General features: G+C 40.1%; 4 protein-coding genes across 9 annotated transcripts; 2 read left to right on the top strand and 2 right to left on the bottom strand.

Moving 5' to 3' along the window:
• Nucleotides 1–179: 179 nt before the first annotated feature.
• On the bottom strand, nucleotides 180–7,391 carry LOC137102723 (mucin-22-like). Of its 4 annotated transcripts, none has more exons than XM_067482511.1 (8): nucleotides 7,176–7,391; nucleotides 5,191–5,502; nucleotides 4,796–5,068; nucleotides 4,156–4,617; nucleotides 3,773–3,850; nucleotides 3,655–3,683; nucleotides 3,250–3,318; nucleotides 180–2,597 (listed from the first exon to the last, which is right to left on the bottom strand). In XM_067482511.1, the coding sequence occupies exons 1-8, from the start codon at nucleotides 7,237–7,239 to the stop codon at nucleotides 2,466–2,468; spliced, it is 1,419 nt and encodes a 472-aa protein (XP_067338612.1). In that variant the 5' UTR covers nucleotides 7,240–7,391; the 3' UTR covers nucleotides 180–2,465. The 4 variants fall into 4 exon arrangements, 3 of the variants coding, with proteins under 3 accessions (XP_067338612.1, XP_067338611.1, XP_067338613.1); XM_067482510.1 differs by having other exon boundaries at nucleotides 187–2,597; nucleotides 4,784–5,068; XR_010911262.1 differs by lacking the exon at nucleotides 180–2,597 and adding an exon at nucleotides 4,011–4,036 and having other exon boundaries at nucleotides 4,784–5,068.
• Nucleotides 7,392–10,175: 2,784 nt separating this feature from the next.
• Nucleotides 10,176–17,177, bottom strand: LOC137102722 (uncharacterized). Of its 2 annotated transcripts, none has more exons than XM_067482509.1 (10): nucleotides 15,262–17,177; nucleotides 15,073–15,159; nucleotides 13,590–13,772; nucleotides 13,173–13,505; nucleotides 12,745–13,038; nucleotides 12,035–12,118; nucleotides 11,925–11,947; nucleotides 11,751–11,807; nucleotides 11,245–11,307; nucleotides 10,176–11,120 (listed from the first exon to the last, which is right to left on the bottom strand). In XM_067482509.1, the coding sequence occupies exons 3-10, from the start codon at nucleotides 13,648–13,650 to the stop codon at nucleotides 10,992–10,994; spliced, it is 1,044 nt and encodes a 347-aa protein (XP_067338610.1). In that variant the 5' UTR covers nucleotides 13,651–13,772; nucleotides 15,073–15,159; nucleotides 15,262–17,177; the 3' UTR covers nucleotides 10,176–10,991. The 2 variants fall into 2 exon arrangements, with proteins under 2 accessions (XP_067338610.1, XP_067338608.1); XM_067482507.1 differs by having other exon boundaries at nucleotides 13,676–13,772.
• Nucleotides 17,178–17,322: 145 nt separating this feature from the next.
• On the top strand, nucleotides 17,323–21,933 carry LOC137102721 (cytochrome P450 2K1-like). Its single transcript, XM_067482506.1, has 9 exons — nucleotides 17,323–17,666; nucleotides 17,761–17,923; nucleotides 18,007–18,156; nucleotides 18,257–18,417; nucleotides 18,509–18,688; nucleotides 19,357–19,498; nucleotides 19,588–19,772; nucleotides 20,011–20,152; nucleotides 20,246–21,933. Exons 1-9 carry the CDS (start codon nucleotides 17,463–17,465, stop codon nucleotides 20,431–20,433), a joined length of 1,515 nt encoding a protein of 504 aa, XP_067338607.1. The 5' UTR covers nucleotides 17,323–17,462; the 3' UTR covers nucleotides 20,434–21,933.
• Nucleotides 21,934–22,176: 243 nt separating this feature from the next.
• On the top strand, nucleotides 22,177–25,480 carry LOC137102720 (cytochrome P450 2K1-like). 2 transcript variants are annotated; one of them, XM_067482504.1, is made up of 10 exons: nucleotides 22,177–22,322; nucleotides 22,562–22,836; nucleotides 22,919–23,081; nucleotides 23,168–23,317; nucleotides 23,406–23,566; nucleotides 23,658–23,837; nucleotides 24,259–24,400; nucleotides 24,514–24,698; nucleotides 24,818–24,959; nucleotides 25,121–25,480. In XM_067482504.1, the coding sequence occupies exons 2-10, from the start codon at nucleotides 22,633–22,635 to the stop codon at nucleotides 25,306–25,308; spliced, it is 1,515 nt and encodes a 504-aa protein (XP_067338605.1). In that variant the 5' UTR covers nucleotides 22,177–22,322; nucleotides 22,562–22,632; the 3' UTR covers nucleotides 25,309–25,480. The 2 variants fall into 2 exon arrangements, with proteins under 2 accessions (XP_067338605.1, XP_067338606.1); XM_067482505.1 differs by having other exon boundaries at nucleotides 22,203–22,836.
• The last annotated feature ends 1,517 nt before the right edge of the window (nucleotides 25,481–26,997 follow it).

The raw sequence follows: 26,997 nt of genomic DNA, 5'->3' as shown, positions 1-26,997 counted from the left end.
CACAAAATTACTTGTGTCAAGATTTGTACTGAGGTTTCTTTTAGATTTATCAGAGCTTTGTGAGATGTTTCTTGAGTTGCTCCTGTCTGTTCTCAGACTTTGAGCATTAGATTCTATGAACTGACAACAATGACAAATTTCCTGTGATGAATATTATGTAACTTCCCCATAATGATAACAGTCTTTTCCTCCCCTCTGTTTCTCCTTTTTAGCTACATGAATGTCTAAATACAGCAAAGAAATTCATAATGTGATTCATTTTCTAAAATGGAGCAGTATGAATTTTTATAGTATATGAGTTATTGTTGATCATATGCGTCACCGCGTCATTTTTACTGAGAAGATAGTGGACACCTCATGAGGGGACAGACACTCACAATGGTGGCAGTCAACCCAGTACAGTCCACTGAATCAGTCCAATCCAACTTTTCATACAGGTCAAAGAGCTTTAGAGATGAAAAATGATAGTGAGATAAATGTGAAAGTAAAGATAAAACAGACAAAAGACAATTAAAAACAAGTTGATGACAAGGTGACAAATAAGACATTGGACACTGACGGCTTTGTATGTTTTTATCTGTATTCTATGTATCATTAACTCTAAGGTGAAGCATCAGCATCAGAATCTATTTACTCCATTTGAATTCAGCCATTGTGATTCTGTGTCTTTTACCTTTTTCCTCACAGCCTAAACTGTCAAAGCTTCTGAAAGACAAACAGCACGTCCTCCCCACCTACTGACTCTAGGAGTCACTTCCTTATCTGCTGTCTTACTTCCTCCATGTTTTATTCCTTCAGTCATTCAGTCTGTGAAGACAGACCCTGACAGCTATTCATCTCTTTTCTCCCTGATTCTCAGCTCCACATTTTCTGAACTTCTGTCAGAGTGAAAGTAAAGTTTGACTGAGAACTTAAAAATTTAAAGTTGGGTTTCTGTTTATTTTTTTTTTTTACATCTTGGACTTTATGATTTGGCCAGTTTGAGAACATCTTCGTCAAACCAAAAGAGGGAACAACAGACTTTCTGACAGGCAGGTACAGTGTCACACCAGAAAGGACAACGGGACAATGTCAGTTGCAATTTATTCCCAATTGTTGAGGTATTAATTTCCATGGTCATTGACCGTTGGCCATTGTCAGGACCTCAGTGAACAGCTGCTAATGGAGAATGTAACATGAACTACTGGATAAAGCATAGTCTGCTCTTATTGAAGGAGGTAAGTTCATCATTTCAACTGATTAAAGAGATGAAGGAACAAATACATGGTTCCCTCAGAAGGGCCTAAATATACAGCCCCCACCAAGAGTGTTGGAACGGCAAGTTCAGTTCTTAATTATTTAGCTGTACAGTGAAGATTTTGGCCCAAAAGATAAATATGAGATGGAAGTTTAGAATGTCACCTTTTATTCAATGGTATTAACGCTTAGATACATTAGACAGCGTAGCTCCTCTGTATCAGGTGACCCGTGTTTTAAGTGAGCAAAAGTACTGAGAAAGAAATCTGTGTAAAACATGATGATTTAGATCTTTGGAAAGTGGTCACAACAAACTTTCTAACAGATTGATAAGTTACAGACAGAATCCAAAATGCAAAGCCACTTCATACAACAATCCAACTCAATCCAATAACTAACTCAGTCCAATTTAAATCCAATAATCAATCCAAACCAATACAGAAAAGTAAAGAAATTAATGTGGAGATCAGGGGACTCACAACACCGTTGAGTTGGCTGAAGTACAAGTTAGCAGGTAGAGGCAGAGGATCTGGTGATATGTCGGTGTGGGGACAGGTAGTAGGAAAAAAGGGTTGGGGGATAAAAAGAGATCTTTAAATAGACAGAGCACAGGTGAAAATAATGATTAGTGTGAAGTGCTCCAAATTACTATAGGACAGGAAGTGGAACAGAGGGACTACAAAATAAAGGTCAGGAAACAGGAAGTGGAGCTGGGCTCCATCCCAGTCGGAGCATATTGGTTCAGGAAACCGAAGTGAATCTGTCTTTTCTTAATCAGGGAACAAATATGCTTCACATCACAAGAAGAACAAAAAGTTGTTTCACACCACACTTGAACTCTGGTCTCCTGTGGGAAAAAACCTCTGCTTTGTTTATCTGTGTTCATCCCAGTCTCCTCACTACCTGATAATGTGTATTGTTTGTTTGGCACCTTTTTCTTTAGGATTTCCTGCACACGATAGGACTGTTTGTTAAGGGAAAAGTTAAAGTGTTGTTACCAAGGTTCTCCACCAGAGGGAGCTACTCTGACAGGTGCTTCTACATTCTTCTATAGGGCTGATGTCTAAAAACAACCCTTTCTCTCCAGCAAGCAGCAAAGCGTACACTTCTATAATCTCCAGCTAGCCGGCTAACAACCTGCTACACAACATTACAAAATATAATAGTTGTAAAATAAAAGCTGGAATTGTGCTTTTGAAAAGAAAAGCAAACAGAATCACGTCAAAGCTTTATTTATCATGTTTGATGACGGTAGCATAGAGCATGTTGGGATCAGTGGAGGCTCCAGCACAAGAAGACGGAGCTTTGAGTTTACTGTAGGTCACTGCTTCACCTTCATCATCACCATCGTTAGCGTAACCCTGGGAGTTAAAGGAAAAACAGCATGAATTACTAAGCTGACATCAAACAATCGACTAGATTATGGCATAATATGTAAGTTTTCTAGGGAATCATAAATGTTCTTTTTTGAGAGTTTTAAAATAATATATACAGTCAAAATGTGTTATGTTGAGTCTTGTGATTTACGTGAAGCTTGTAAATGCACCATCATTAGCTTGTTTAGAACTGACATGGTGTTGAATTATCAACAACAACAAGAGATATTGAGATATTTTCCAATAAAAGTAACTTGTGTATTTGAGTAATATTGAAAAGGTTGAGTGTTTGATCCATTGTAGTTATTAAGAAGTGATACATGGTTTTAAAAGCACCTGAACCTGAAAACAGCCACTTAAAGTGTATTTTATTTAATTTCATTTCTTTACTATTATGTGTGTTAATATCTCCTTTATGAGATAAATGTAACTTCTGTTGTGTTTACTCTTTTCCCACAGTTATCTATTCTAAATGTCATACATCCATCTAGACATTTCTAGAACCTGTGGTCAGTAATTCATTTATGTAACCTTGTAAAAACCAGGTTAGAGTAGAAAAGCTCTACATAATTAATTTCTCAAAACTTTGTCCATGTCTTTACATGACATCAGAAGTATAAGCAAGCAGACATCTCACCTGGGCTTCACTGTTTGTCTTCTTGGTGAAGCTCACGGTGGCGTAGGAAACTCCATCTCCAGCGTCAGTCTACAAAGTGAGGACAACAAAATAAGTCTTAAATAAGTCAGTGTTTCATTCCTGTAAATATATTGTTATCTATAATTCTTGGCTCCATTAAAACTCTTCAACCACACTTTAAGACATTGTTTCTGTTGATACCCTCGTATTTGGCTTGAAACACTCACACACTGGATTTAAAATGTGCACACACAGCAGTGTGATAGAGTTAAGCACTAAAAGTAATGTTAGGTGAATGAAATGTTGTGGTCTGCGTTTACAGATCAGTACGTCCTTGATGTCACATCAGCCTGTTTATATCAACCAATGAGCCAGAAGAAAATGAGCTGAGTGTTTAAAACTCACAGTGTTTTCATCCACCTGTGTTTTGGTCACTAAAAAGACAAAAAGGGAATTGACAGTGAAAATCCAGGTTTGTTCGAGCGTCTTGGTTTAGAAAAGCTGCATCAGTAAACGCTCCAACCTTTGGTTTTCTTCCATCTGATGATCATTACAGCAGCCACTGCTAAAACCAGTGCCACAATGGAAAACCCCCACCAGCCTGGAAAAAGAAGCAAATGCATATTTTATTTCAATATAACATGTTAGATATCCAGTATTAAAGACAGAGATTCTCTAGTGAAAGACAAAAATATAGATGCAGGAGATGATGATGTTTCTGATCTATTTGTTGGTGATGTTGGTGTAATTGTTGCATTTACTGTTGTTGGGTTACTTGGACCATCACCTGCACAGAAAAGAAAATACATACATAAAGTTTATTATCTGGACTAAACTAAATCAGAATAATAATCAAAATAATGTCGTGTTTTGTGAGTGAAAGTAAAGATTTTGTTTTAATTTTACCTGGTGATGCTGTAGATGTTGTTGGTGGTTGTTTTCCTGCTGTAGATGTTGTTGGTGGTTGTTTTCCTGCTGTAGATGTTGTTGGTGGTTGTTTTCCTGCTGTAGATGTTGTTGGTGGTTGTTTTCCCGCTGTAGATGTTGTTGGTGGTTGTTTTCCTGCTGTAGATGTTGTTGGTGGTTGTTTTCCTTCTGTAGATGTTGTTGGTGGTTGTTTTCCTGCTGTAGATGTCGTTGGTGGTTGTTTTTCTGCTGTAGATGTTGTTGGTGGTTGTTTTCCCGCTGTAGATGTTGTTGGTGGTTGTTTTCCTGCTGTAGATGTTGTTGGTGGTTGTTTTCCTTCTGTAGATGTTGTTGGTGGTTGTTTTCCTGCTGTAGATGTCGTTGGTGGTTGTTTTCCTGCTGTAGATGTTGTTGGTGGTTGTTTTCCTGCTGTAGATGTCGTTGCCTCTTTTGCTCCATCACCTGGACAAATGAATAACAACCAACAAACCAAACAAACATTACAGTGACAAAATATTTTCCATTTAGATCCTGTTTATGTAAATCATGTTTACATCAGATTTACAGAATAAACATATGTTGTTCAAATCAGAAGGAAGTAATTTCAAACATCTCATCATATTTTCACCTTGTTTGTCACCTGAGGTCTGATGGTTGAAGGTAAACTGCTGCACTTGACTGCTGTGGATCTCAGTCACTTCACACTTGAATAATTTTTCAGACTTGGACTTTTCAGTAGAAGAAGTCAGAAAGGTCACAGTGGCTGAACAGTTAGACTGTGAAGTCCTCAGCTGAAGGTTCTGTTTCTCTTCATCTTTTCCCTCAAACAGCCACTTTACTGTGTGTCTACACTCTGGACGTGGTGTCACAGAGCAGCTTAATGTCACTGTGTTACTGACCTGATGTTCAGTCACTGTGAGGATGAAGATGATGAGAGAGAGAGTCAGAGTAACTTCATCACTGTATAATCATCATTATTGTAATGTTTCAGTTTATTGTTCAAAGCTCTGGAAACATTAGGATGTAAATACTCACTGGTAACAACAGACAGATAAACCTGGTCTGTTCCTGATCCGGACTGTTGGCACATGTACAGACCACCATCTTCATCTGTGACCTTCTTAATCACCAGAGAACAGTTCTCTGTCAGACTCAGTCTGTCTGATCTGACTTTGGCATTTTCACTGATCTTCCCATATAAAATCAGATCTAGTTGTGAGGTTCTTGAAGCACTGAGGCTCCATGTAGTTCCACTGCATTTATCCTGATTATTTTTCACATTGTTACAAGGTAAAGTGACGTCTTCTCCGTCTTTGACAGTGAAGGAGACGTACTGTCCAGTTACAGCTGTTAAAGACAATAGAGGAACATGGAGGAAAAACTGATCATAATTAGGTTAATTATCTATTTGTTAATAAAACCTGTGTTATGTTGCTTATTTTTGCTAAAAAATGTGTGAATAATTAAAAAAGTCTTAGAGAACTGAGTGTAGCATCCACAAGATTAATATCACCAAGAAATAATGTGTCACTACAAAGCAGAGAAGATGTGATGTCTATGAAATAGAGGAGAGTTTTTGAACAGAACAGAAGCATCTTCAAAAAGATCATTTGTGTCCAGTCCCACGGTGAATCAGTGACAATGATGTGTTTGACACACTGAGAAGAAAAAAGGTTTGAGGAAGCTACAGGTGTGAAGATTAAGATAAACGTTGGATATGACTCTTGGTTTCCACAGTGAAGAGGAACAAAGATAAGAAGATATTTTTAATTGTACAACACTTTAGTCTTTAGTCTTATTTTTCTTCTTCGTTTTTCTCATAACTGAAGAGGAAGTGTTTTGGTGAGAATGTGGTCAGGACAGCAGCAGAGCTCTGCAGGTTTTAGCCTCTTACGATGACTGAATACAAACAAGTGGTTAACACAGTGATGAGTGTGAAAGACGTTTTACATTTATTTTTGAGCTTTTCACAGATAAAGAACATTTGTGCTTCATATTCTCCTTGACTGGTGCTGTTTCAGGTGGCTGCCTGTTGCAGCTCCGTTACTTTAGTAGTAATGAATAAAGAACATAACAAGAGTAAAAACTTGCTTCTTTGCTGTTGTGTTGTGGTTGTGGTATAGTTTTTAGCAGATAGGATGGTGGAGACCACAGGTTAAGAAGAAATACCCCAGTGGCCAATACTACGCATGCAATGACTAGTATGTGGGAAAAAAAGCTTTTTTTACATTTCTTTATTTGCAGTGTGCTGTTTATTGTAACAGACCAGTTAGTGGGTTAGTGTGGGGGGCAGCACAGTGAACCCTGTGGGAATTATGGGTAGTTCTGTGTGTTCTGTTATACGTGATGTATGTATGTTGGCAACGTGAGGGATAGTGCAGTGTATAGGAGGGGCCATGATGGTGTCAATCAGCTGAAGACACTTGGGGTCGTGCGGTGTACAGGGCACAAGTGTTTTCTCTTCTACCTGCCATTTTGGATAGTTTGATGCTGTGTTAGCCTGCTAGCTCCCAGGTAGCTGCTTCTCTTAGTTTAGCCAGGTAAGTTAGGGTTAGCATTAGCTTTAGCTTCAGCTTCACTGCCTCCCACAGTTAGCTCCCATAAGCCGTGGGTCACTACACTGGTGTCAGAAGTGTGATGCACCGTCTAGTAGGAGCCGTGATGAAGCGAAGCAGAGGTGAATTAGAGCAGGCAGAGTCAGAGAGCAGCGTGCATGATCAAGATTAATATCAGCAAGAAATCATGTGTCACAAGACTTTTTAACGTTCATATTAATGCATTTGTTAATGTTTCACAATGATTTTTTTAACTGAGCTCACAGAAATATTCATGGACCTATCGTTGTAACGGCAGTGGAAATTGGCAGCGTTCTGAAACATCACAGAATAACAGAGTGAACATTGAGCTACTAGCAAAGACCATTCTGACATAAAATCATCTGCAAAACGACAGAATTCCATTTAACAATTGTCTGTGTCATGTACTTACTAATGGTATATATATATATATATAATCCTTACCTGTAAAGTGAAGCAGCAGCATCAGAAAGAAAGAGCTCTTATTCCATCTGAGTCCAGTCATCATGTGTCTCTTTGCTGTCCCTCTCTAAACTAGTGCTTCAAACACACGAATGCACTTTATATGACTTGTGGTTAAGAAAGCATCACTTCCTCAAAGTCTGTCTTTGACGTAGGTGGAGCATGTCGTTTATTCACTTCTGACAACTCTAACTGTTAAACTGCCACATGGTGATTTATTTGCTGTACAACAAAGTCAATTATTTAATACTTGACTCTTCAGTCACTTAAAAATCATTATTGTGAAATTTCGCACGCTGTATTTACTTAATAACCGTTTTAGATATAATGTCTATTAAATGAATCAGAGGTTACAGCTGCCCGACAAACATCCTGTAAAACTAGATTAAACATGTGGGCTTCTGCTGGAAAAAGATAGAGGGGAGTTTTTGAACATGTCAGATCATTTGTGTCCAGTCCCATGATGCAGTGGTGACAATGATGTAATTGACAGACTTAGAAGAAAAAAGAGTTGAGGAAACCACAGGTGTGAAGCTTGTCCACCAGAATAGGACTCATGATGTCCACATTGAAACGCAACACAGATAAGATGAACTTTTAAAATTGCATTTAAACGTTTTACTTGCTGCTCCTGGCTTTCAGTTTGCACTCCCTCCATTTCTTGTTGCCATAGTTCACTCTGGCAACTTTGCTACTCATCATCAGCCCTGATTGTTTTCATCTGTGCCCCTGTCACTATTAAACATCAGTGAAAAGAGCTGAAACATGCAGTCTGGAGAAGGAAGCCTTCACACCTGAGGCTGCGGGAGCAGTTTGCTCATGAGGAGCGGGACAGAATCCCTGTCAACATGTGCAGAAGTAAAGTTAAGGGTACCACCAGTCCTTGCCAGGCCAGTTTCATGGTTAACTCCAACCCTGCACAGTTCTTTAAGATGGCGGCAGCAGAAGAGAGATGCAAACAGGTAGTTCACATTGTGCAGGTTAAGACGATGACGTGTTTGAAACCCTGAGGAATTGAGCAAGCTAAAGGTGTGAAGAAGCCTGAACGTTAAATAGGCAAAGAGTAAAACTCATTAAGGCTCTGGATGAGATAAGTGATAAAACCATTGAGATGATATTTTTATTTTCTGAGAGCTGAATAGGAAATGAGAGTGTGGGTAAGAGAGCAGCGGAGCTATGAAGGCTTCGGCCTTCGACTAGTAAAACAACAAGAACACAATTATTGACCCCAACAAACCAACCAGGAAATGTTTCAGTTTGACTCTGCGGTGATTCGCAGAGTGACTCAGAACCAGGTTTTGGCTCAAGTCTTTCAGTCAGGAGCAAAGGAGGAAGTGGTGGGATGTTAGAGAGCCGCACTCTGCACAGGAAAGAGACTAAGTGTGTGATGGTGCAGTAGAATATTGGTGTCAGATGCTGTACATGCATGTCCACGTTCATCTGTATCTGTAAGACCCATTGTAGTGTCCACATGACACAGAATTGTTGACCCGATCGCGACTTCCTGTTACCTGCATCATCTCACTGGTCGTATGTGCAGTTACTCACCACTTCTGCATATCTCTCTCTCACTCCATCAGCCTCTGGCTAATTTTCCTCACCCTGATTTTCCCGTTTGTCCCCCAGCTTCTTGCTAAATTGTCACGTGTAGAGTCCACAGTGACTCTCCGGCCGGTTTATTCCCTTGGATGGATCCCTCACTTAGTGGTGGTGATGAGCATGGTCCTGTGTGTTGAAGCATTTAACACAGTTAAAATAGTCACATCTGCAGGAAAGTCTTTGGTTTTACATGTGAGGAAAGATAGTTGATCAGAACACAAATCTCTTGATGGTGTCGTTATACTGTTCAATGACGTTTGTGCTATAAGTTCTTTTCACTTTTAAATCGATTCTGCAACTCTGACTGTGATGTAGGTCTGATGTTGAAAATCAGTGTGACACCTCTCATTTGCGGTGGTTGTGTGATTTTTTTTTTATTTTTTAATCTTGTGCTGAAGTGAGGCTTCGAGACATCTCAACGTGATACCTAAAGTAGTCTGCTTCAAGAGTTACATCACTACTCCGGGTTATTTGTGACCAGCCTGATTTGCCTCTGCCCTGACTTTCCGACCAGAACCTCTGGACCAACATCAACACTCCCTTCTGTAAGTTCCTTCTGTTACTGGATCCCTGGATTTGGACTCTGAATATTGGATTGTTGGCTGTGTTTGGATTTGGACTACACCTGGAATATATTGGATATTCCTTCCGTCCAGGACCCCCTCACCACTGCATTGCTCTTATCAGGTCTGGTTTATCCAGCCTCTGCCCTCCAGTGTCTCTGTCTCTCCAGCTCAACCACGTGACACCCACTGGACACCGTCACCTTACCTGCTCCACCACTACACCTCCGTCCATCATCTTACCTGCTCAGCTGCTCTTCCTCAGGTTAGCTCTGTCCCTTTTCCTGGTCGCCTTCCATCGAGCCAAAGATCTGATCTTAAGGACCAAACTTCCCTGTCTCCCCTGGCTGCATACTCACCGGTCTCCCTCCTGCCTACTAAATCAAGAGCACCACTTACCTGCCCTAAGGTATAAAGTCAACAACTCTCCAGTCCTGGTCCCAGTTGCATCCACCTAGCTCTGCTCAACTTCATCATCCCTGTAGTTAAATTCATTAAAATCTTGTTTGCCTTTTGCTTTTTGGTCCCTAAAATCACATCCTTAACAGAGCCCAGCACAGAGTTTAGTGATAATGGAGCAGGACCCAAATGAGCTGTACTTTATTGGTGTGTTGGTGTTGTGCTTTGGTTCTGATGCAGGATGTGGAAAAAATACATGAACACATGAAGGGACCACATGTGAAGATCCAAAAATACTGGAATTAGCCATTTTTCTAACCCACTGTTTCATATATTTATAAAACATCCAAAGTCTGGATCTGAAAGATTTTATTTTCCACTTACACTGATCCCAAAAATAAATAAATAAATAAATAACGGTACAAAGATGTGTGAAACAAACAGGAGAGTATGAATCTGTAGTAATGACAGACTGCTCTTATTCCTGTGCCATCAACAAGTGTCACTTCGTCCAGACCCCTTTGCTTTACGTGCTGACACCAAGAATCCCTGTTTGAGTCGCTGAGCTTTCAGTGGGAAGCGTGATGCTTCAATATTTCACACCCGAAGCAATAAGAAGTAAAGTCTCAACTGTCACTGTGAATATGATGTAAAAAAAAATGGCAGCACAATTTGAAGCCTTAGGAAGTGTCTGATTTTTGTGGAAGTGAAATGATTTTACAAACCATCGTTTTTCATTTCTGCCCAAAAAGCGGACATTTTAATATTGACAGGAAATCATCAGCACACAGAAAGTAACTGCTCTGTGCTTTCACTTATTTTTCCCGCACTCGTTCTTTTCATGACACCGCACCAAACATAAATGTAGGAGAAAAACATTAGTAACAAGCACGTTAACAGATTGGATTCCTACACTTTAAAGAACTCAAGGTGCCAAAAAAGTCAAACGCCAACAATAAAGGAAAAAAAACTGCTCAACGTAACAATAAAAAGAAACTGACGAATATAAAATTTAATAATACTAAAAGTTTTAGTTTGGGTTTTTTTAAACTGTACAACAAATCCACAACTGTGGCAGTTTCCTCCTCCCACACTGACATTTGTCTTTATTTCTATGCAAAACTGCAACAAGATACTAAAATAACAAGTGATGCTACATAAACATTTAGCAGAATAATATATAAAATGTGACCTGGTTTTCTAACAGAAACCATTGCGCACATGTGCCTTGTCTGCTTTAGTATTTAGCTGTAGCATAGAGGATGCTGGGATCAGTGGAGGCTGCAGCAGCGGAGGAGGAGGAGGAGGAGGGAGCCTTCACAGTGCTGTAGGTCACTTCTTCACCTCGATCGTCTTTGTTCTGAACCTGGGAGACAAGCGAAACGAGGGTGAGCGGGACATTTCAGTGTGATGGTGCTAAGAGAAAATGCCCGTGTTCAGCCACTGGGGGGCCCACATGTCAACAGCAACACCTGAATAACCAAGCTTACCTTAGATTTACCGTTGCTGCTGAAGCTGAGGGACGCGTAGGAAACTCCATACTGAGGATCAACCTACTCAGCGAAGACAAAGCCAGGATTCTTTTTATATTTCATACAAAAATCCCATTGCATGAATTATTGTAGCTCTGGACAAAGTCTAGATTTTGTTAAGACCAGAGTCCTTTCATTTATGCTTTTCAGCTGTTAAGTTAAGATATTTCAAACACGAACAGGCATTTTATATACAACTTTTGTCTTTAGCCCTTTATAAGTTCGTGGCACAAGCTGCGTAATAAGCAAAGGTTGATATTGAAGGTATTGTAAGTACTCCTGCCTTTAAGTATTTACTTACTTTTACTTCAACATTTGCTACTTAAGTAAATGATGACAATGCCTTTTCCAGCCCTGAGGCCAACACTAGGTTTATTATTTCTAGAGTCACTGCTTGTCTCATACATGTTGGAAAGCAAACCCTGGTATGAATAAGCAAACTCGAGTGTAGTGTGCGATCTCACCTGGGCCTCACTAGTTTCTGGAACATACGGAATCTCTGCTGCGTTCAAGTTCAGCTCCTAAAAAAAATAAAAAAAAACACAAAATCTAGTTTAGTTATCTTTTTACAACCAAGGATTCTTAAAACGACTCTGAAAATTCAACCACAAGCAACAATTTGTTAAAAAAAAACTCACCATGGTGTCATCAACTCTTTCCCCTGAGAAGACAAAGAAGAGAACATGACTTTACTGTTAAACCCTTTTTTTAATGTATTGCTTTTTTATCACTGTATGAATGTTGTCACCTTTCCTGTTCTTCCATGTGACAAACACCACCGCAGATATGAGCCCTGCTAAAACCACAGGCAGGGTTATGTGCCACCATTCAACTATAAAAGAGAAAAAACTTAAATGCATCCACATTTATCCATCTTCCAGCTGGCATTAATTAGATTGAACCCATTTTCATTGATTCTATAATTTAGGCCTCGACATTTATTTTCGCTGATGTTGAACAACTTAAAGTTTCTTTGGAATCGATGATGTAACTCCCTCTGTTTCTGCTTCTCTGGGAGAAAGGTTGCAGCTAGTCAATGTTTAAGCAAAGCAGTCATCAGGGTTCACACAAGCTAAACTCAGCCGGTCGGTTTTACTGTCAAGAAACGCTGCCCGTGACTCAACCCTGCCAAGCGTGGGGATGTGGTGCAAAGGTTTGTCGTCAGTGTCTAAACCTGTGTGTGTGTGCAGAGTGTTTGAGACCGAACACGAAGACCAAGCATCTTTGAGTTTCTGTTAATCTGATTTTCCTGCTCCTCTTTAAAACATAGATAATATTCCTCTGATCTTTGTGCAGGATGGGATCTTGTTACTTGACAACAAGTAACTGGTGTTATGTCGCAAACAGGAAACCAGGAAAGAAAGTTGTATTTGAAAAACTTCATCCGTAGAGATATTTAATGCAGTTTATAACTTTCACATGAGTAAAGTGATTTTAAACAGCTCGTCATTTTCTCACCTGAGGACTGACATCTGAAGGGAAACAGTCCGAAGGGAAACAGTCTGAAGGGAAACAGCTTCACTTCTCTGGTGTCATCATTAGTCACATTACACTCATAACATACGTTCGTTGAGTTCTCAAAAAGACGAGCGGTAGAATTGGTCACATTGACTGAGCAGGTGCTCAGTGATGACATTTTGTTTTTATCCACTTCTTTTTTGTTAAGCAGCCACTTCAATGTGTATCTACAGGGACCATGTGTCTTCACAGAGCATTTTAATGTCACACTATCACAGTGCTTATGTTCAGTTACTGGTGAGACATTGTGAGACAAAGAAAACAAGAACATTGTCAATTTCACCACTGTAATCGTTGTAAGGTTACAGTTTATTGTTTTAACAGAAACAGTTGGAAATTAGAATATGATGATGGACAGAAATACTCACTGGTAACAACAGACACATCAACCTTAGAGTCTGGACCTAGTTGTTGTCCTCCTGGTTTTTCAAACTGTCTGCAGGTGTAATGTCCAACATCTTCATCTGTGACGTTCTTTATAACCAGAGAACAGTTCTCTGTAACATTCAGTCTGTCTGATTTAGAGTTGGATTCTGTTTTAATCTTCCCAAGATTAACCAGCTCCACTGCTGCTGTGTTTCCTGAACCACTGAATAACCAGGTAGTTTTGTCACATTTCTCCTGATCATCTCTCACATTTCCACAAGGTAAAGTGACGTCATCTCCATGTCTGACAGTGGAGGAGGAAAACTTTTCAGTTACTGTTGGTGAGAAACAGAGAAATACATAACTTTATTATTAGTAATATAATTTCCTCTTTGAGTAAGCATGGTTTATATCCTTACCTGTAAATTGAAGCAGCTGTATCACAAATAATAACATTTTAATCCATTTGAAATGAACCATCGTGCAGCGGTCTCTCAATCTATACCTGTATTTATTCTGTCCCCGTTGTGACGGGAGTCTTCTTTCCTCTGTCTTCTGGATGTCACGGAGGTGGAGCGTACTGGCTTCTTTCTAAATCTTTTCTATGTAAAGGAAAACACTTTGCTGTTACCAAACTTCTCTAAAAAGGAAGTGTTTTTAAGATCGATTGTCTGAAGCAACCAGGGGGGAGCATGGCAACAAGGTTCGTGTTAAAACGCCAGTATGCCAGTATTCGACACGTTCGTGGTGGCATCATTGATACTGAAGCAGCCGGGAACGAGCACAAAGAAGATGTTTTTAAAAGGGGGAACACTTTCTGTAGCATAGCTGCTAATTTCATTTCATTTATAATTAACATATATTTCTTCTGTTGTGTATTGACAGGAAACGTGTCCTCGTTTAGAGAAAGGAGGTAGTTTGTTTCTTGCCCAACCAAGTATAGTTGTCGTGAGACTTCATGATATGAAAAATAAATGTTTCATATCCTCAGATCATTTTCTCCTTATCTTTATTTAGTCGATAATTCAACAATATCACTATAGTGAAGTGTTGCATGATGAGCAGCACAGTGGTGGAGTGGTCAGCGCTGTTTGCATGTTTCTCCCTGTGCTTTTCCTCCAGTTTCCTCCCAAAGTCCAAAGTCATGGAAGTCTGGTCAATGTTTTTACTCTAAATTGCCTGTAGGTGTGAAGGTCTCTCTGTCCAGGATGTATCCCGCCTCTCGCCCAATGACAGCTGGGGTGACAGTGCTTACGGAGAATGCATGGACAGACTAAGGTTATGAAGAATTACCTCTAAATTTAGATGGTGTGCTTAAATTCCTTTGTATTGATGCAACATTTTGTGGTCTGTGACTCAGAAGTTCCTTTGTTGTAAGACCTTAAGGGGAAGTGTTTTATGAGAGACAGCTGAACTGTCCTCATTCACATATTGTCACATTCTGCTGTTTTCTCATGTGTTTTAGCATCTGATACTGACAGAGGTGGGACAAAGTCATGGTTCTGCAAGGTTTAAGTAAGGCCAGGTCTTGTCTGTAACACAACAAGTCTCGAGTCCAAGTCCTGAACTTGAACCTGAGAATTACTATTTTTTGAGCCATGACACATTTCTACATACACACATATGCTGTGAAGATCAGACTCAGGTTGGATCATTTTCCGCAATAAATAAAGTTACAGTTTTTTGTCTAATGTGTTCAACTGGATGGCAGCACGGTGTTGGAGTGGCTAACACTGCCGCCTCACAGCTAGAAGGTCCCCAGTTTGAATCCACCTGCCGGCCGTAGCCGTTCTGTGTGGAGTCTGCATGTTGTCCCCTGATCATATTCCTACATCTCTGAAAAGATCGGACTCTTGTTTATTCTCATATTTATGAATTCTGTGTTATCTGTCTGTGACTCACTTGTTCCTCTTTGCAGATTTGGTTGAAGAACTGAGGGGGGGACAGGTTTTGGTCTCTGATGATGAACTGATCATTACAATAACTAGTCTGAAAAACAGAATAAAGGGTTTGTGTGAACAGATTGTTACAAGGCAGAAGTAACATAAAAAGACACCAATGTCAATTTGTTTAAAATAACATTTAACTTACTTTTAGAGTCTTGGCCATTCGTGCATTTTGCCAGATCATCATAATGGGGGCAGACGGATGGCCAGTGACATCAGCCTTGCAAAGCTACACGTCCTCCAGACTAGAGCTTTCACAACCGAACTACTGAAAGAGCTCGAGAAACATGGGCGAGGGTGGAAATCAAATCAGCCAAATCCCGAATCCTTTCTGTAAAGGAGCCATGAGCCACAAAGCCATTCTGCTGGTCAATGGAGATAAAAATCAGACTGTGTGAAGCCGTGTGTCCGACCTCTCAGACCAACACATGTCTATCTCAGTCATCTTTCTGATACACTGAGAACATTGACCCAAGCCATCATCCAAACTTCCTGCAGCAGATCAGTGCAGAAGGTTAATGTAGACCAAACAAATCCTGCAACACTAGGACAGGGAGCCAGTTAGAAAGTATCAGGACATCTGCAGTTACTAAATCAACACAAAATGGTCCCAGAGCTTGTAGAATGCACAATTTCCCTTTTAGTTTTTTTAAATGTAATGTTGCAGCAGATAGGGTGTAGAAGAAAAATGTCTTTGACAGAATTCCTGATGTCAACACACGTAAAACTTTAAACTTGGTTTTGCAAAGTCAGGAATCTAAAAAAATGAATCTGGATGAAAGGCAACAAAGTTAAAGGCTTTTTTATGAACTCGTGCAAGGGAGGCTATAAAAGTAGTTCATTAAAGTTGACCATTTACGAGGGTGTGCAATATCTAGGTAAAAGGATAAGTGTTAGCATTAGAGCTTTATCAACTGATCGGTACTAAATAAATATATTTTAGTTTTGATTATTGACAGATCACTTTAATTGTACAGGATATATGTGATATATGCACAACACCATCCCTCAGAATTAAACATCAGTGTGGCTGGTGGGAGACGGGGAAAGTTCAGTAACCTGAGCACAAGGACAACATACAGACACCACACAGATGTCCTTCTGCAGGTCCAAGGTTTGACCTGCATCTAAAAGATGAAGGCACTAGGTAATAAGTTACGGCACTACTTTATTATCAGTGAAACTTGGATCAGTGCGGTTTAACCTTTCATCCACAGGTTCAGGTTTGCCAGATTTCCAGCCTGTTAGTTGCACTATAAAACAAAAACAGGTTGTAAACTTATGATCAGTGTCAGCAAATCATATTCAGCATCTACATCCTACACCTTGTATGACAGTGCAGGTTAAAAACTCTGAGCCACTCTGAGCAGTCTGCAGCTACACGGCCCCGTACGCAGTAAAACGAGACACACTGTGTACAGAGGTGGTAGAAGTACACAAACTCAATGCTCGAGCAAAAGTGCACATATTGGTCTTAGAAATTCTCTTGTACAAGTACAACTTAAAATCTTTTACTCACGAGAAACTACTAAGAAGATTATCTACAATTAAGTGAAAAACGTAAAAGTACTCCCTTAAGAAACGAAGGTATTTTACACAATAGCCACATGATGATTATGGCAAAACATGTAATTCATAATAAATAAAAAATAAAAATAAGGGTCAAACGTCACTGTTAGTCAAGGTCACTTTGTTTCCTGACAGATGGTTCACCTATAATTATACACCAGCATTTATAAGATCATGATATTGTTATAGAAACCATATCAAACTATTAGATTAAAAACACCAGGTGGTATTAATGTTGTGGCCTATAAGTATCTATAATGTTTATGCATCATTATGCATCTTTTAGTGTTCAGAGGGGGAGTGAACTAGATCAACCCCAACCAAAAGATTTGCTTTAAAATGAAGGATTTATGTCTCAAAGTTGTCAGAATATGTTAAAGCTGATTTTATTTCATTTTTATTTTTTTTAACCAAATCATCGAACTCAACGTGACACAGCAGGAGCTAAACCAACAGGGTCACCACCTTTGTTCCTGCAACCTCTGTACAGACTTCATTACTTTCTGCTTCCGTTAGGATTCAGATATGATAATTAAGATAAGAAAGGTGCAGACATATTGAATTAGTCTGAATAAACAATGAACTCTTAAAAAGAGCTGATAAAGACAAATGTTTACTACACCTTGTGTGCACAACCTTTCTCACGCTTCGGCCTTTCACCTGGGCATGACTGTTTCATTCACTGGCAGTTAAAAAGGCAGCCCTCCAAACCCAAACAGCCCCAAAGCTACAGAGCAGAGCAGGACTCTCACTTCTTACAGCCCACTGTGAATAACCATGGGGATGCTTGACGTCTTTCTCCAGTTGTCCAGTTCTGCCTCCCTGCTGGTGGCCCTGGTGGTCTTGCTGCTGGTCTATATCATTTCCTCCAGCCTCAGCTCCCAGGAGAAGGTGAAAGGTCCCCCAGGGCCAAAACCACTTCCACTGCTGGGCAACCTGCTGCAGCTGGACCTAGAGCGACCTTACCTCACATTACTGGAGGTGAGACAGTGGTGGGAGTTGTTTACTGTAACGTGTCTGCCTTCTTGTATAGTGTGAGATTTTGAAGTTATGATATCATGCTCCTAATTCTTAGCTCTCCAAGAAATATGGATCCGTATTCACTGTCTATATGGGACCCAAGAAAGTGGTGATTCTGGCAGGATACAAGACAGTGAAGGAGGCACTTGTCAACTATGGTGAAGAGTTTGGAGACAGAGATCAAATTCAGATTGTGAATGAATTCAATAAAGGACATGGTAAGGAACTTCCAAACTTGAGCTTTTATTGTGCTTATTAACTTTTCTCACAATAATCAGCTTATTTGATTTGCTGGAATAAGGGGTCATATGGTCCAATGGGGACGTATGGAAAGAGCTGAGACGCTTTGCTCTGACAAACCTGAGAGACTTTGGGATGGGAAAGAAGGCATGTGAGGACAAAATCATCGAGGAATGTGACTTTCTCATTGAAGTCTTCAAGAAATTTAAAGGTGAGTTGTTTTTAAAACCAACTGCTAAAGTTCAGGCTTTAAACAAAACTTCCCAAATGTTGTGACTCTGATTTTCTTTGCCTTGTGTCCCTCGTTGCAGGAAAACCTATTGATACGACCCAACCAGTAAACTACGCCGTCTCTAATATTATCTGCTCCATAGTTTATGGCAGCAGATTTGAATATGATGACCCAGAGTTCACATCACTTGTAGACAGAACTAACAAAAACATTCAACTTCTGGGCTCGCCGTCCATAGGGGTAACACTGAGCCTATATAATAATAATAATAATAAAGAATAATATAAAGTCCTGCAATGTAATGGAAAATGTGTATTATTTTCTTTGACAGATATACAACCTGTTCCCATGGATCGGCAAATGGTTTAATAACAGTGGGGAAATTCAAACATCACTTCTTGCCAACAAGAAGCAGAATTTACATCTGTTCAGTCGTCTGAAAGAGACCCTCAATCCGCAAATGTGCAGGGGATTCGTGGACGCCTTCCTGGTGCGACAGCAGCGTCTGGAGGTTGGGAAGAGTTATGTTGCACTATCATGTTGATGCTTTATTAGCTTTTAATGTGAGTGAGATTATAGTGAACTGCTCCATTGGATTCAAACGTCCAGTACCAAGCTACAGGAGTTTGCCTGCACTCTGCTGGATTGTTAGGGGTTTGTCAGCCTAATGACAGCTTCCTTTACTGGCAGGAAAAGCCCTTTGGACTTTTTGCTGACAGTTACAAGGTTCTAAAGACAGAATCCAAACACGATGGCAGCTCTAGAGCTTTAATTTGCTTACTCGTAAATAAAGGATCAGTTACAGTCATTTTCTACATTAAGCCTATTTTTAACTAGGAGCATGCAGACAGTGAAACACACACGGCATTTTGATTAGCTTTTAAATTTCTCTCTACACCGATGATATACAGGCAATGCTTGTAGCCATAGAAACAGTCTGATACCCACTGAGGTGATGAAGATGAAGATTTTTCTCTTCTTTATAATCCTCATCTCTGAAGACAGACAAAGCTTTTGTGTCAAACCCAATCGGAGTATGAGGTCACACAACCTTTAATTTGCACTACATCCACGTTGTTAACAGGTTAAACAGCTCCTGTCCTCATTCTTCGAGCATCTATTGATTTGTTGTGAGTCAAATTAGTTTGAATAACTGCTCTCATCCACCTTGACACACAGGAATCTGGGGATACTAATAGTCACTTCAACAATGACCAACTCTTAGCAACAGTGTTGAATCTGTTTGCTGCCGGCACCGACACGACAGCAACAACTCTGAGATGGGGACTTCTGCTAATGGCTAAAAATCCCAAAATACAAGGTGAGGCGCAAAAACAGTCTATGCAACAATATGATTATTACCTGTATTAAAAATAATCCTAAAAACCTTTCATCTCTGATCATCTCCAGACCAGGTCCGGGAAGAGATCAGTGGGGTGATAGGAAGTCGTCAGGTGCAGATCGAGGACAGAAAGAACCTGCCCTTCACAGACGCTGTGATCCATGAGACACAGAGACTGGCCAGCATCGTCCCAATGTCGCTCCCTCACAGAACGAGCCAAGACGTCACCTTTCAGGGCCACTTTATTAAAAAGGTCATCATCAAGAAATAGCAAAAATGTTTAAATTTAATGCAAAATATGTTTTAACAAAAAAGGTCTTTTCCTTTTTTGGACAAGATTATTATTAATCAAGTGTAGGTTTATTTTTTAACCAATTTGTAAAATGAAGAAACTGCCTTCATCTGCATACATATACATATCACAAGAATAAATGTTGTTCCATGTCTTATCATATAAATCTATAAATAGATTATTTCTGCATTGTCTAAAGGGGACGACGGTGTATCCTTTGTTGACGTCTGTCCTGTCTGATGAGACTGTGTGGGAGAAACCAAGCACCTTCTATCCTGCTCACTTTCTGGACAAAGATGGAAAGTTTGTCAAGCGAGACGCCTTCATGCCATTTTCTACAGGTTTGTGAGAAAACACACACAATGCTTTCTGTTGATGTTCACTCATTTGCAGATGATGTGATTTTTTTTCTTTCTTTGTGTTCTGTCCTGCAGGTCGCCGGATTTGTCTCGGAGAGAGTCTGGCTAGGATGGAGCTCTTCATCTTCTTCACCACCCTGCTGCAGCACTTTCGTTTCACCCCTCCACCTGGAGTTTCAGAGGATGAGCTGGACCTGACGCCGCGTGTTGGCTTCACCCTCAACCCCTCACCCCATAAATTGTGTGCTGTGTCCTGTATGTGAGGGCCTTGAAATGCTAATTGGTCTGGTGCTGTTACAGGTGCCTCTAAAGAAAAGACTAGTACTGCTGCATTATAATACTCTAATAACTTTATATTTATGTTGTCAAATGTAATCTCCTTGAGTTGGGATAGAAACTGAAAAAACGGGGGTGATGCACCATGTAGACTAACACATTATACAAAGTCTGCAGCAATACATCATTCATAAGAATAAGATAAAGCAGCTCAAGTAACAACTGGACTGGGTTGCCACATGTCTAGAGTCATAACTTCTCTGGGGGCCTCGGCTTGCTGCCATAGCAGTTAACCAAAACAAATCTCAGTCCACCCACATGGACACAAACTACAACAGCAACTGTTTCATTTTGTTAATATGTTTAGCTGAATAAATCACATTTTTATATGTACATGTTGTCAAATGAATATTTCTTTACATTCAGTGTCTGAGTGAAGCTAATCTTCTCTTCTGAATCTTCTGAAGCACTTTTGGCCTAAATGCACTGAGAATCAGGCCACCGCAGGTGTTGGTGGACAACTACATTACCAACTGAGCTACAGCTGCAGTAGTTAGGTTTTCTATAATGTATCTGTTCTGTTTGTTTAGAGATTTAATCTATTCTGTTCATTGATTATTAAAATTGGTGTCCATTCATTTTTCCTGACAACCTAAAGTCATATAACTTTTACAAACACTAAACAGAAAAGCTCCTAATATAGAGCTATGAGGGATGCCAACGTTGTACTAAGGGATCAGAAGTGCAGTTTAAATGTCCACACATACTATGATAAAAGGTAAATAGTCTTGCATTTATATACTGATCCTCTAACTTTTGGGTCCCCAAAGTGTTTTCACCCTTACTATGCCTTCAGTGGCACAAACATATGGGCGGCTGCCATCGGTGTGTGAGTGTGTATGAAGCATCGTTGTAAAGCTTTGGACAAAAGCACAATAATAAGCAGAGCATAACATTTACCATTTACACACAGACCCATGGGGGAGCTGCTGTGCAAGTTGGGACACTGAAATCTTGCTCAAGAACACTTTGACATGTGACAAGAGGAGCAGCGATTGAACAGACAACCCTGAGATTGGTGGGCGACTGTGTCTCAGGGAGGTAGAGCAGTCTCCAAGTCCAGGGTTGTCAGCTGTCAGTCCTACCAGGAAGTCACAATGTTGTGATGGCAACAGTTAATTGAACTATTCCCCTGTAAACCTTGCAATTTCCAACATCATTTTCAGAATTGTTTTTTAGAAAAATTGTCACATAGTGTGGCTTGTGGGACACCTTTAAAAATACACAGTCTGACTTCCTGGACTGCTGCTAAATGTGGCAAAGGTTTTAAAAAGTTAGAGCCTAGTTAATGATCTATTCTTACTTCTGTAACACAAAATTGTCCCATATGTAGCTGAATCTTATCATAGGCTTAGAATGTGTCTTTTAGAGATTCAGCTGTATATTAGAATTTCCTCAGCATTAAAACTCATTTGAACTCATTACAGTACTTACAGGAACCTTTATCATGTATTTACCTTAAATACGTATGACAATGTCCCAAATAAAAACACAAATAAAAACCTGTTGTAGTGTAAGTTTTTATTTTAAAGTATTGTAACTGTCTGAGAGGGGTGAATTTAAAAAACCCGCCCCCCAAACTGTCTGGAAATGGTCAGCACTTACAGCACTTTTCTACCGATTGGCACTCAAAGTGCTTACGCTGCTTCATATTCACAATCACAATCGCACACACACTCACACACTGATGTAGGAGCTGCTGTGCAGCTGGCCAACACTCACCGGGAGCAACTAAGTTGGGGATCGGCGTCTTGCTCAAGGACACTTCGACACTTGACTGGAGGAGCCAGGAATCGAACGAACAAGTGCAGGACTGGTGAGTTGCTTGAGTCGGTTGACGACCGCTCTACCTTCCCTTACCCAGACTTTCTAACTCCCCCTTTCTGATCACTTCACAACAAACCTTAAACTCTTGAATCTCTTTGAAATTGTAACGACGTTGAAGACAGAGGTTTATTACGCCATGTGTGCACAACCTTTTCCACACTTGACATCTACCCATGGGAGGGTCTGTTTTACACACTGGCAGTTATAAAACACAGCCCTCTTTTCCAGGACTTTCAGAAAGCCACAGGCAGCAGGGCAGGAGTGTTTCAGTGCACTGAAGGCTACAGTTTTTTACAGTCATGGGGGTGGTCGAGGTCTTTCTGCAGTTCTCCAGTTCTGCCTCTCTGTTGGGGGCTCTGGTTGTTCTGCTCCTGGTCTACATCATGTCGTTCAGTTTCAGCTCCCAGGAAAATGGGAAAGATCCTCCAGGCCCAAAACCACTACCACTGCTTGGTAATATCCTGCAGCTGAACTTGCATAGACTGTATCAATCATTAATGGAGGTGAGGCTGGAATAGTTTTCTCCTGACTGTTTTCTTGTGTGGTGTGTGGATATAACTCATGATATTATTTTCTTATTCTCAGCTCTCCAAGAAATATGGATCCGTATTCACTGTTTATTTGGGACCCAAGAAAGTGGTGGTTCTGGTAGGATACAAGACAGTGAAGGAGGCACTTGTCAACTATGGTGAAGAGTTTGGAGACAGAGATCATATTCAAATTGTGAATGAATTCAATAAAGGACATGGTAAGGAAAGGCAACGTCTGACCATTTCCAAAAATTATCTCTTCTTTATTAAATTACTGTGTATTTATCTAAATGATTAATCTTAGGGGTCTTATGGTCCAATGGCGACACATGGAAAGACTTGAGGCGCTTTGCTCTGACCAACCTTAGAGACTTTGGGATGGGGAAGAAGGTGTGCGAGAATAAAATCATTGAAGAATGTGACTCTCTCATTGAAGTCTTTAAGAAATCTAAAGGTGAGAATATAATCAAACGAAAAGAACTTTTTAAAAAATTGTCAAATCTTGCAATCGTGTTTTTGTTTTCCTGTGTCTCTTGTTTCAGGAAAACCATTTGATACGACCCAATCAGTAAACTATGCCGTGTCTAATATTATCTGCTCCATGGTTTATGGCAGCAGATTTGAATATGATGATCCAGAGTTCACATCACTTGTGGACAGAGTAAACAGAAGCATGCAACTTTTGGGCTCTCCATCCATACGGGTATTAATTCATATATTATTAAGAGCAGATTTTTGTAATGTTGATTCCCTGATAAGAACTTTATTTGACCTACTGAAATTCTCTTTAACAGTTATACAACCTGTTCCCCTGGATTGGCAAATGGTTTGGTAACATGGAGGAATTAAAAAAATTGGGTGAGACCAACAAGAACCAGATTTTTGGTCTGGTTACTTGTTTGAAAGAGACTCTCAATCCACATATGTGCAGAGGATTTGTGGACGCATTCCTGGTGCGACAGCAATACCTAGAGGTTGGAAAACTAAATGTATTTAACTCATTGTGATTATTTTCTTTCAAATTAAGATTATTGTACTAATAATATTGAGTTTGTTTTAGTTAAGACTGCATAATGAAAACTTACAAATGATATCCCAATAATCTCATGGAGTCGGGATTATTAGTAATCATAATGGCTAAAATGGCTTAATAGGAGAGAACATGTTAAACCCTTTGTGCTTGGGAACAAAACTCTCTTTAGAGCATAGGGTCATCATACAACCCTAAATCTAAACTGTGGCCACTTTGCTAAAATGGCCGTACAGCTAAGTGCTCTGTGATAATAGCTATTAATAGCTCAAGTTGTATCTGTCTGCACACCTGGATGTCATTAAAAAAAGTAAGATATGACAGTTTTTGAAGCTTTTACATAGCAGAACTATATTTATCTGCAGAACTCTGAGGTTACCACCAGTCACTTCACTAATGACAACCTCTTAGCGACGGTCATGGGTCTGTTTATTGCTGGAACTGATACAACATCAACAACACTACGATGGGGACTTCTGCTAATGGCCAAGTATCCAAAAATACAAGGTAACGACCTTAAAACATCTGCTGCCTTCCTGCAAAAAAAAAAAAAAAAAAAAAATCCAACAATATGCACTTTACCAATACAGGAATTATTTTAAAAACCTTCTGTCTTCCAGACCAGGTGCGGGAGGAAATCAGTAAGGTGATAGGAAGCCGTCAGGTGCAGGTCGAGGACAGAAAGAACTTGCCCTTCACCGATGCTGTCATCCATGAAATACAGAGATTCGCCAGCATTGCACCAATAGCGCTCCCTCACAAAACGAGTGAAGATGTCACCTTCCAGGGTTACTTCATTAAAAAGGTCTAAATTTCTTTTGTTCAACATATACTAAAATAAAAAGATCGCTAGTATTTGTAATAGAAATTCTTCTCAATATCTGTATGTACATCCTCTTTTTCCTGAATTTGTCTTGTCTACAGGGGACAACGGTGTATCCTCATTTGATGTCTGTCCTATATGATGAGAGTGAGTGGGAGAAGCCAAACACCTTCTATCCTGCTCACTTCCTGGACAAACATGGGAAGTTTGTCAAGCGAGACGCCTTCATGCCGTTTTCTGCAGGTTTGTGAGCTTTCAGGTTCTGTTTGCTCATTTGCAGATGATACGATTGTCTTCCTTTGTTGTCGCCTGTCGGTCACAGGATTCGTCTTAACCACTAGCGTTGTCGTACAGTACACTTATTCGCACATGACGTGATTGTTTGCTTTTGCTCCGTCCTGCAGGTCGCAGGATTTGCCTCGGAGAAAGTCTGGCCAAGATGGAGCTCTTCATCTTCTTCACCGGCCTCCTGCAGTGCTTCCATTTCACTCCTCCACCTGGCGTTTCAGAGGATGAGCTGGATCTGACTCCACGTATTGGCTTTACCCTGAGCCCCTCACACCATAAACTGTGTGCTGTCTCCTGTATGTAAGTTGTAGGATATGCAAATGCTGACTGTAAGCTTATGTTCAAGCTAGTAAATATGTACCACGTGGAAATACTGCTGTACAAGAGCAATGAAGTTCCTAACAGCTGTTTTCTTACTGTTTGAAAAGTGGCTATAAATTAAAATGTAACTGTTGCATCATAAAGTTTAAATGACATTATGTTCATGTACATATTTACAACACTTTACCACCTGTACGTGTCACAATCTAAGCGACTTTTGAACAAGACTGTGAAGAACCCAATCTCCTTTAGTTGGAATGGAAACTGGAGAAACCTGAGGAAACTGTACCATTAAACACAGGGGGTCAGATGTGGGTTAGATGTGTTGACTCTCATCCTGACCACCTCATGTTTTGTTGCAAACTACCGTAATTGACCTTCTAGCTGTTAGGCTAAAGGTCCAGCTCCTCCACCACCCTGCTGTCCACAGAACAGTTTTGTATAATATAATTGTTTTCAACAATTGTTAATTATTTAAAAAATCTGTGATAGACTGCTGGCTCTCGCCCAATGCTGGGATAGGCTCCCACAACCCTAACCTGAATCATGGAATCAAGTACACACATCTTTAATATTTCTGGTATAAGAAATTAACCATCAATTAACCAGCTCTAAAATCCAGGAACAGTTTAGGTCAGGACATTATAGAATGTCCTTGAGCAAGACACTGAACCCTAACATAGTTGCTCCTGGTGAGTGTTGGCCAGCTGCATGGCAGCTCCCCCATCAATGTGTGAGTGTGTGTGACTGTGAGTGTGAATGGGTGAATAAGAAGCAGCTTTGAGTAGCAATAGGTAGGAAACTGCATATCATGACAGTATTGTTGCTTAATTAGATTTCACCTGTGAATAAGAGGAAGGGTCTTAGTGAAATTAGCTTCTTTCAGTCTTTTGCCCAGTTTTTTAACTAAAGGGATTTTTTTATGTAATCATGCAAGGTAGGCTATGAAACAGGCTCAGAAAAGTTGATTATTTACAAGCGCTTACAATATCTAGGTAAAGGGTGAATCTGAGTCTGTGTTTGTATGTGTCCTGATCCTGACCTTTTCTTGCTCTGAAGCACAAGTCCTCATTTTAGTTCCTGCCATAGTGATACCAGCAGGGGTGCGGTCAGAGGGGAGGCCTGAAAATCTGATTGGCCAACCATGGTGCCACAGCCTGCCTGAATCACGAGGTGATAGGTGTCTGGTTTAGACCCTTCAGCAAACAGGGAACCGACCAAATCTAAAGCTCATATCATTGTAATTAGATCAGTGTTTATTATCATGTGCATTTAAGGTGGTTTCATGTATTTATTTCTAGCAGTTTATCACTATTTGGAGGAAAAATATGTACAAGTTTTGTATTTGACATTTGAAACTGAATACTTACTTACACACAAACACTAACATACTCTTAGAGTATTTTGGACCCGGGTCAGCATGTCTGCTCTGAGCAGTCTGCAGCTACATGATACGCTGTATTCATAAGCTGTGGGAGGACACAAACCTGATACAATAATAAGTGAAAGCCCTGGTCTAAGAATGTTCTCCAATAAAAGTAAAACTTTTATGATTTAAAATAATCTTTGTGTGTTGACCGGTGGTTATCATTTAATGATACTAGCTAAGTAAACTTCTTCTTTTCCTTTGGGCTGTTTCCTTTCAGGTGTCTCCACAGTGAATCATGTGCCT

This window comes from Channa argus, chromosome 17, assembly GCF_033026475.1.
Source record: "Channa argus isolate prfri chromosome 17, Channa argus male v1.0, whole genome shotgun sequence".
Classification (NCBI taxonomy): Eukaryota; Metazoa; Chordata; class Actinopteri; order Anabantiformes; family Channidae; genus Channa; species Channa argus.
The sequence above is the reverse complement of the archived record's forward strand: the minus strand, read 5'-3'. Positions and strand labels throughout refer to the sequence as shown.

What these genes read in the sequence shown, in the direction of transcription:
- LOC137102723 (XM_067482510.1), bottom strand. Translation starts at nt 7,239, where the DNA reads ATGATGACTGGACTCAGATGGAATAAGAGCTCTTTCTTTCTGATGCTG. An exon ending in GACCTCAGGTGACAAACAAG is followed by an intron (nt 4,618 to 4,783) that starts GTGAAAATATGA and finishes TCATTTGTCCAG; the next exon opens with GTGATGGAGCAAAAGAGGCA. An exon ending in CAGATGGAAGAAAACCAAAG is followed by an intron (nt 3,684 to 3,772) that starts GTTGGAGCGTTT and finishes TTGTCTTTTTAG; the next exon opens with TGACCAAAACACAGGTGGAT.
- LOC137102721 (XM_067482506.1), top strand. Translation starts at nt 17,463, where the DNA reads ATGGGGATGCTTGACGTCTTTCTCCAGTTGTCCAGTTCTGCCTCCCTG. An exon ending in AGTCTTCAAGAAATTTAAAG is followed by an intron (nt 18,157 to 18,256) that starts GTGAGTTGTTTT and finishes CCCTCGTTGCAG; the next exon opens with GAAAACCTATTGATACGACC. An exon ending in TGCGACAGCAGCGTCTGGAG is followed by an intron (nt 18,689 to 19,356) that starts GTTGGGAAGAGT and finishes CTTGACACACAG; the next exon opens with GAATCTGGGGATACTAATAG.
- LOC137102722 (XM_067482507.1), bottom strand. Translation starts at nt 15,303, where the DNA reads ATGATGATCTGGCAAAATGCACGAATGGCCAAGACTCTAAAA. An exon ending in AAATCTGCAAAGAGGAACAA is followed by an intron (nt 13,773 to 15,072) that starts GTGAGTCACAGA and finishes TCCTTTACATAG; the next exon opens with AAAAGATTTAGAAAGAAGCC. An exon ending in CGGGGACAGAATAAATACAG is followed by an intron (nt 13,506 to 13,675) that starts GTATAGATTGAG and finishes TCTCACCAACAG; the next exon opens with TAACTGAAAAGTTTTCCTCC.
- LOC137102720 (XM_067482504.1), top strand. Translation starts at nt 22,633, where the DNA reads ATGGGGGTGGTCGAGGTCTTTCTGCAGTTCTCCAGTTCTGCCTCTCTG. An exon ending in TGCGACAGCAATACCTAGAG is followed by an intron (nt 23,838 to 24,258) that starts GTTGGAAAACTA and finishes ATTTATCTGCAG; the next exon opens with AACTCTGAGGTTACCACCAG. An exon ending in AGGGTTACTTCATTAAAAAG is followed by an intron (nt 24,699 to 24,817) that starts GTCTAAATTTCT and finishes TCTTGTCTACAG; the next exon opens with GGGACAACGGTGTATCCTCA.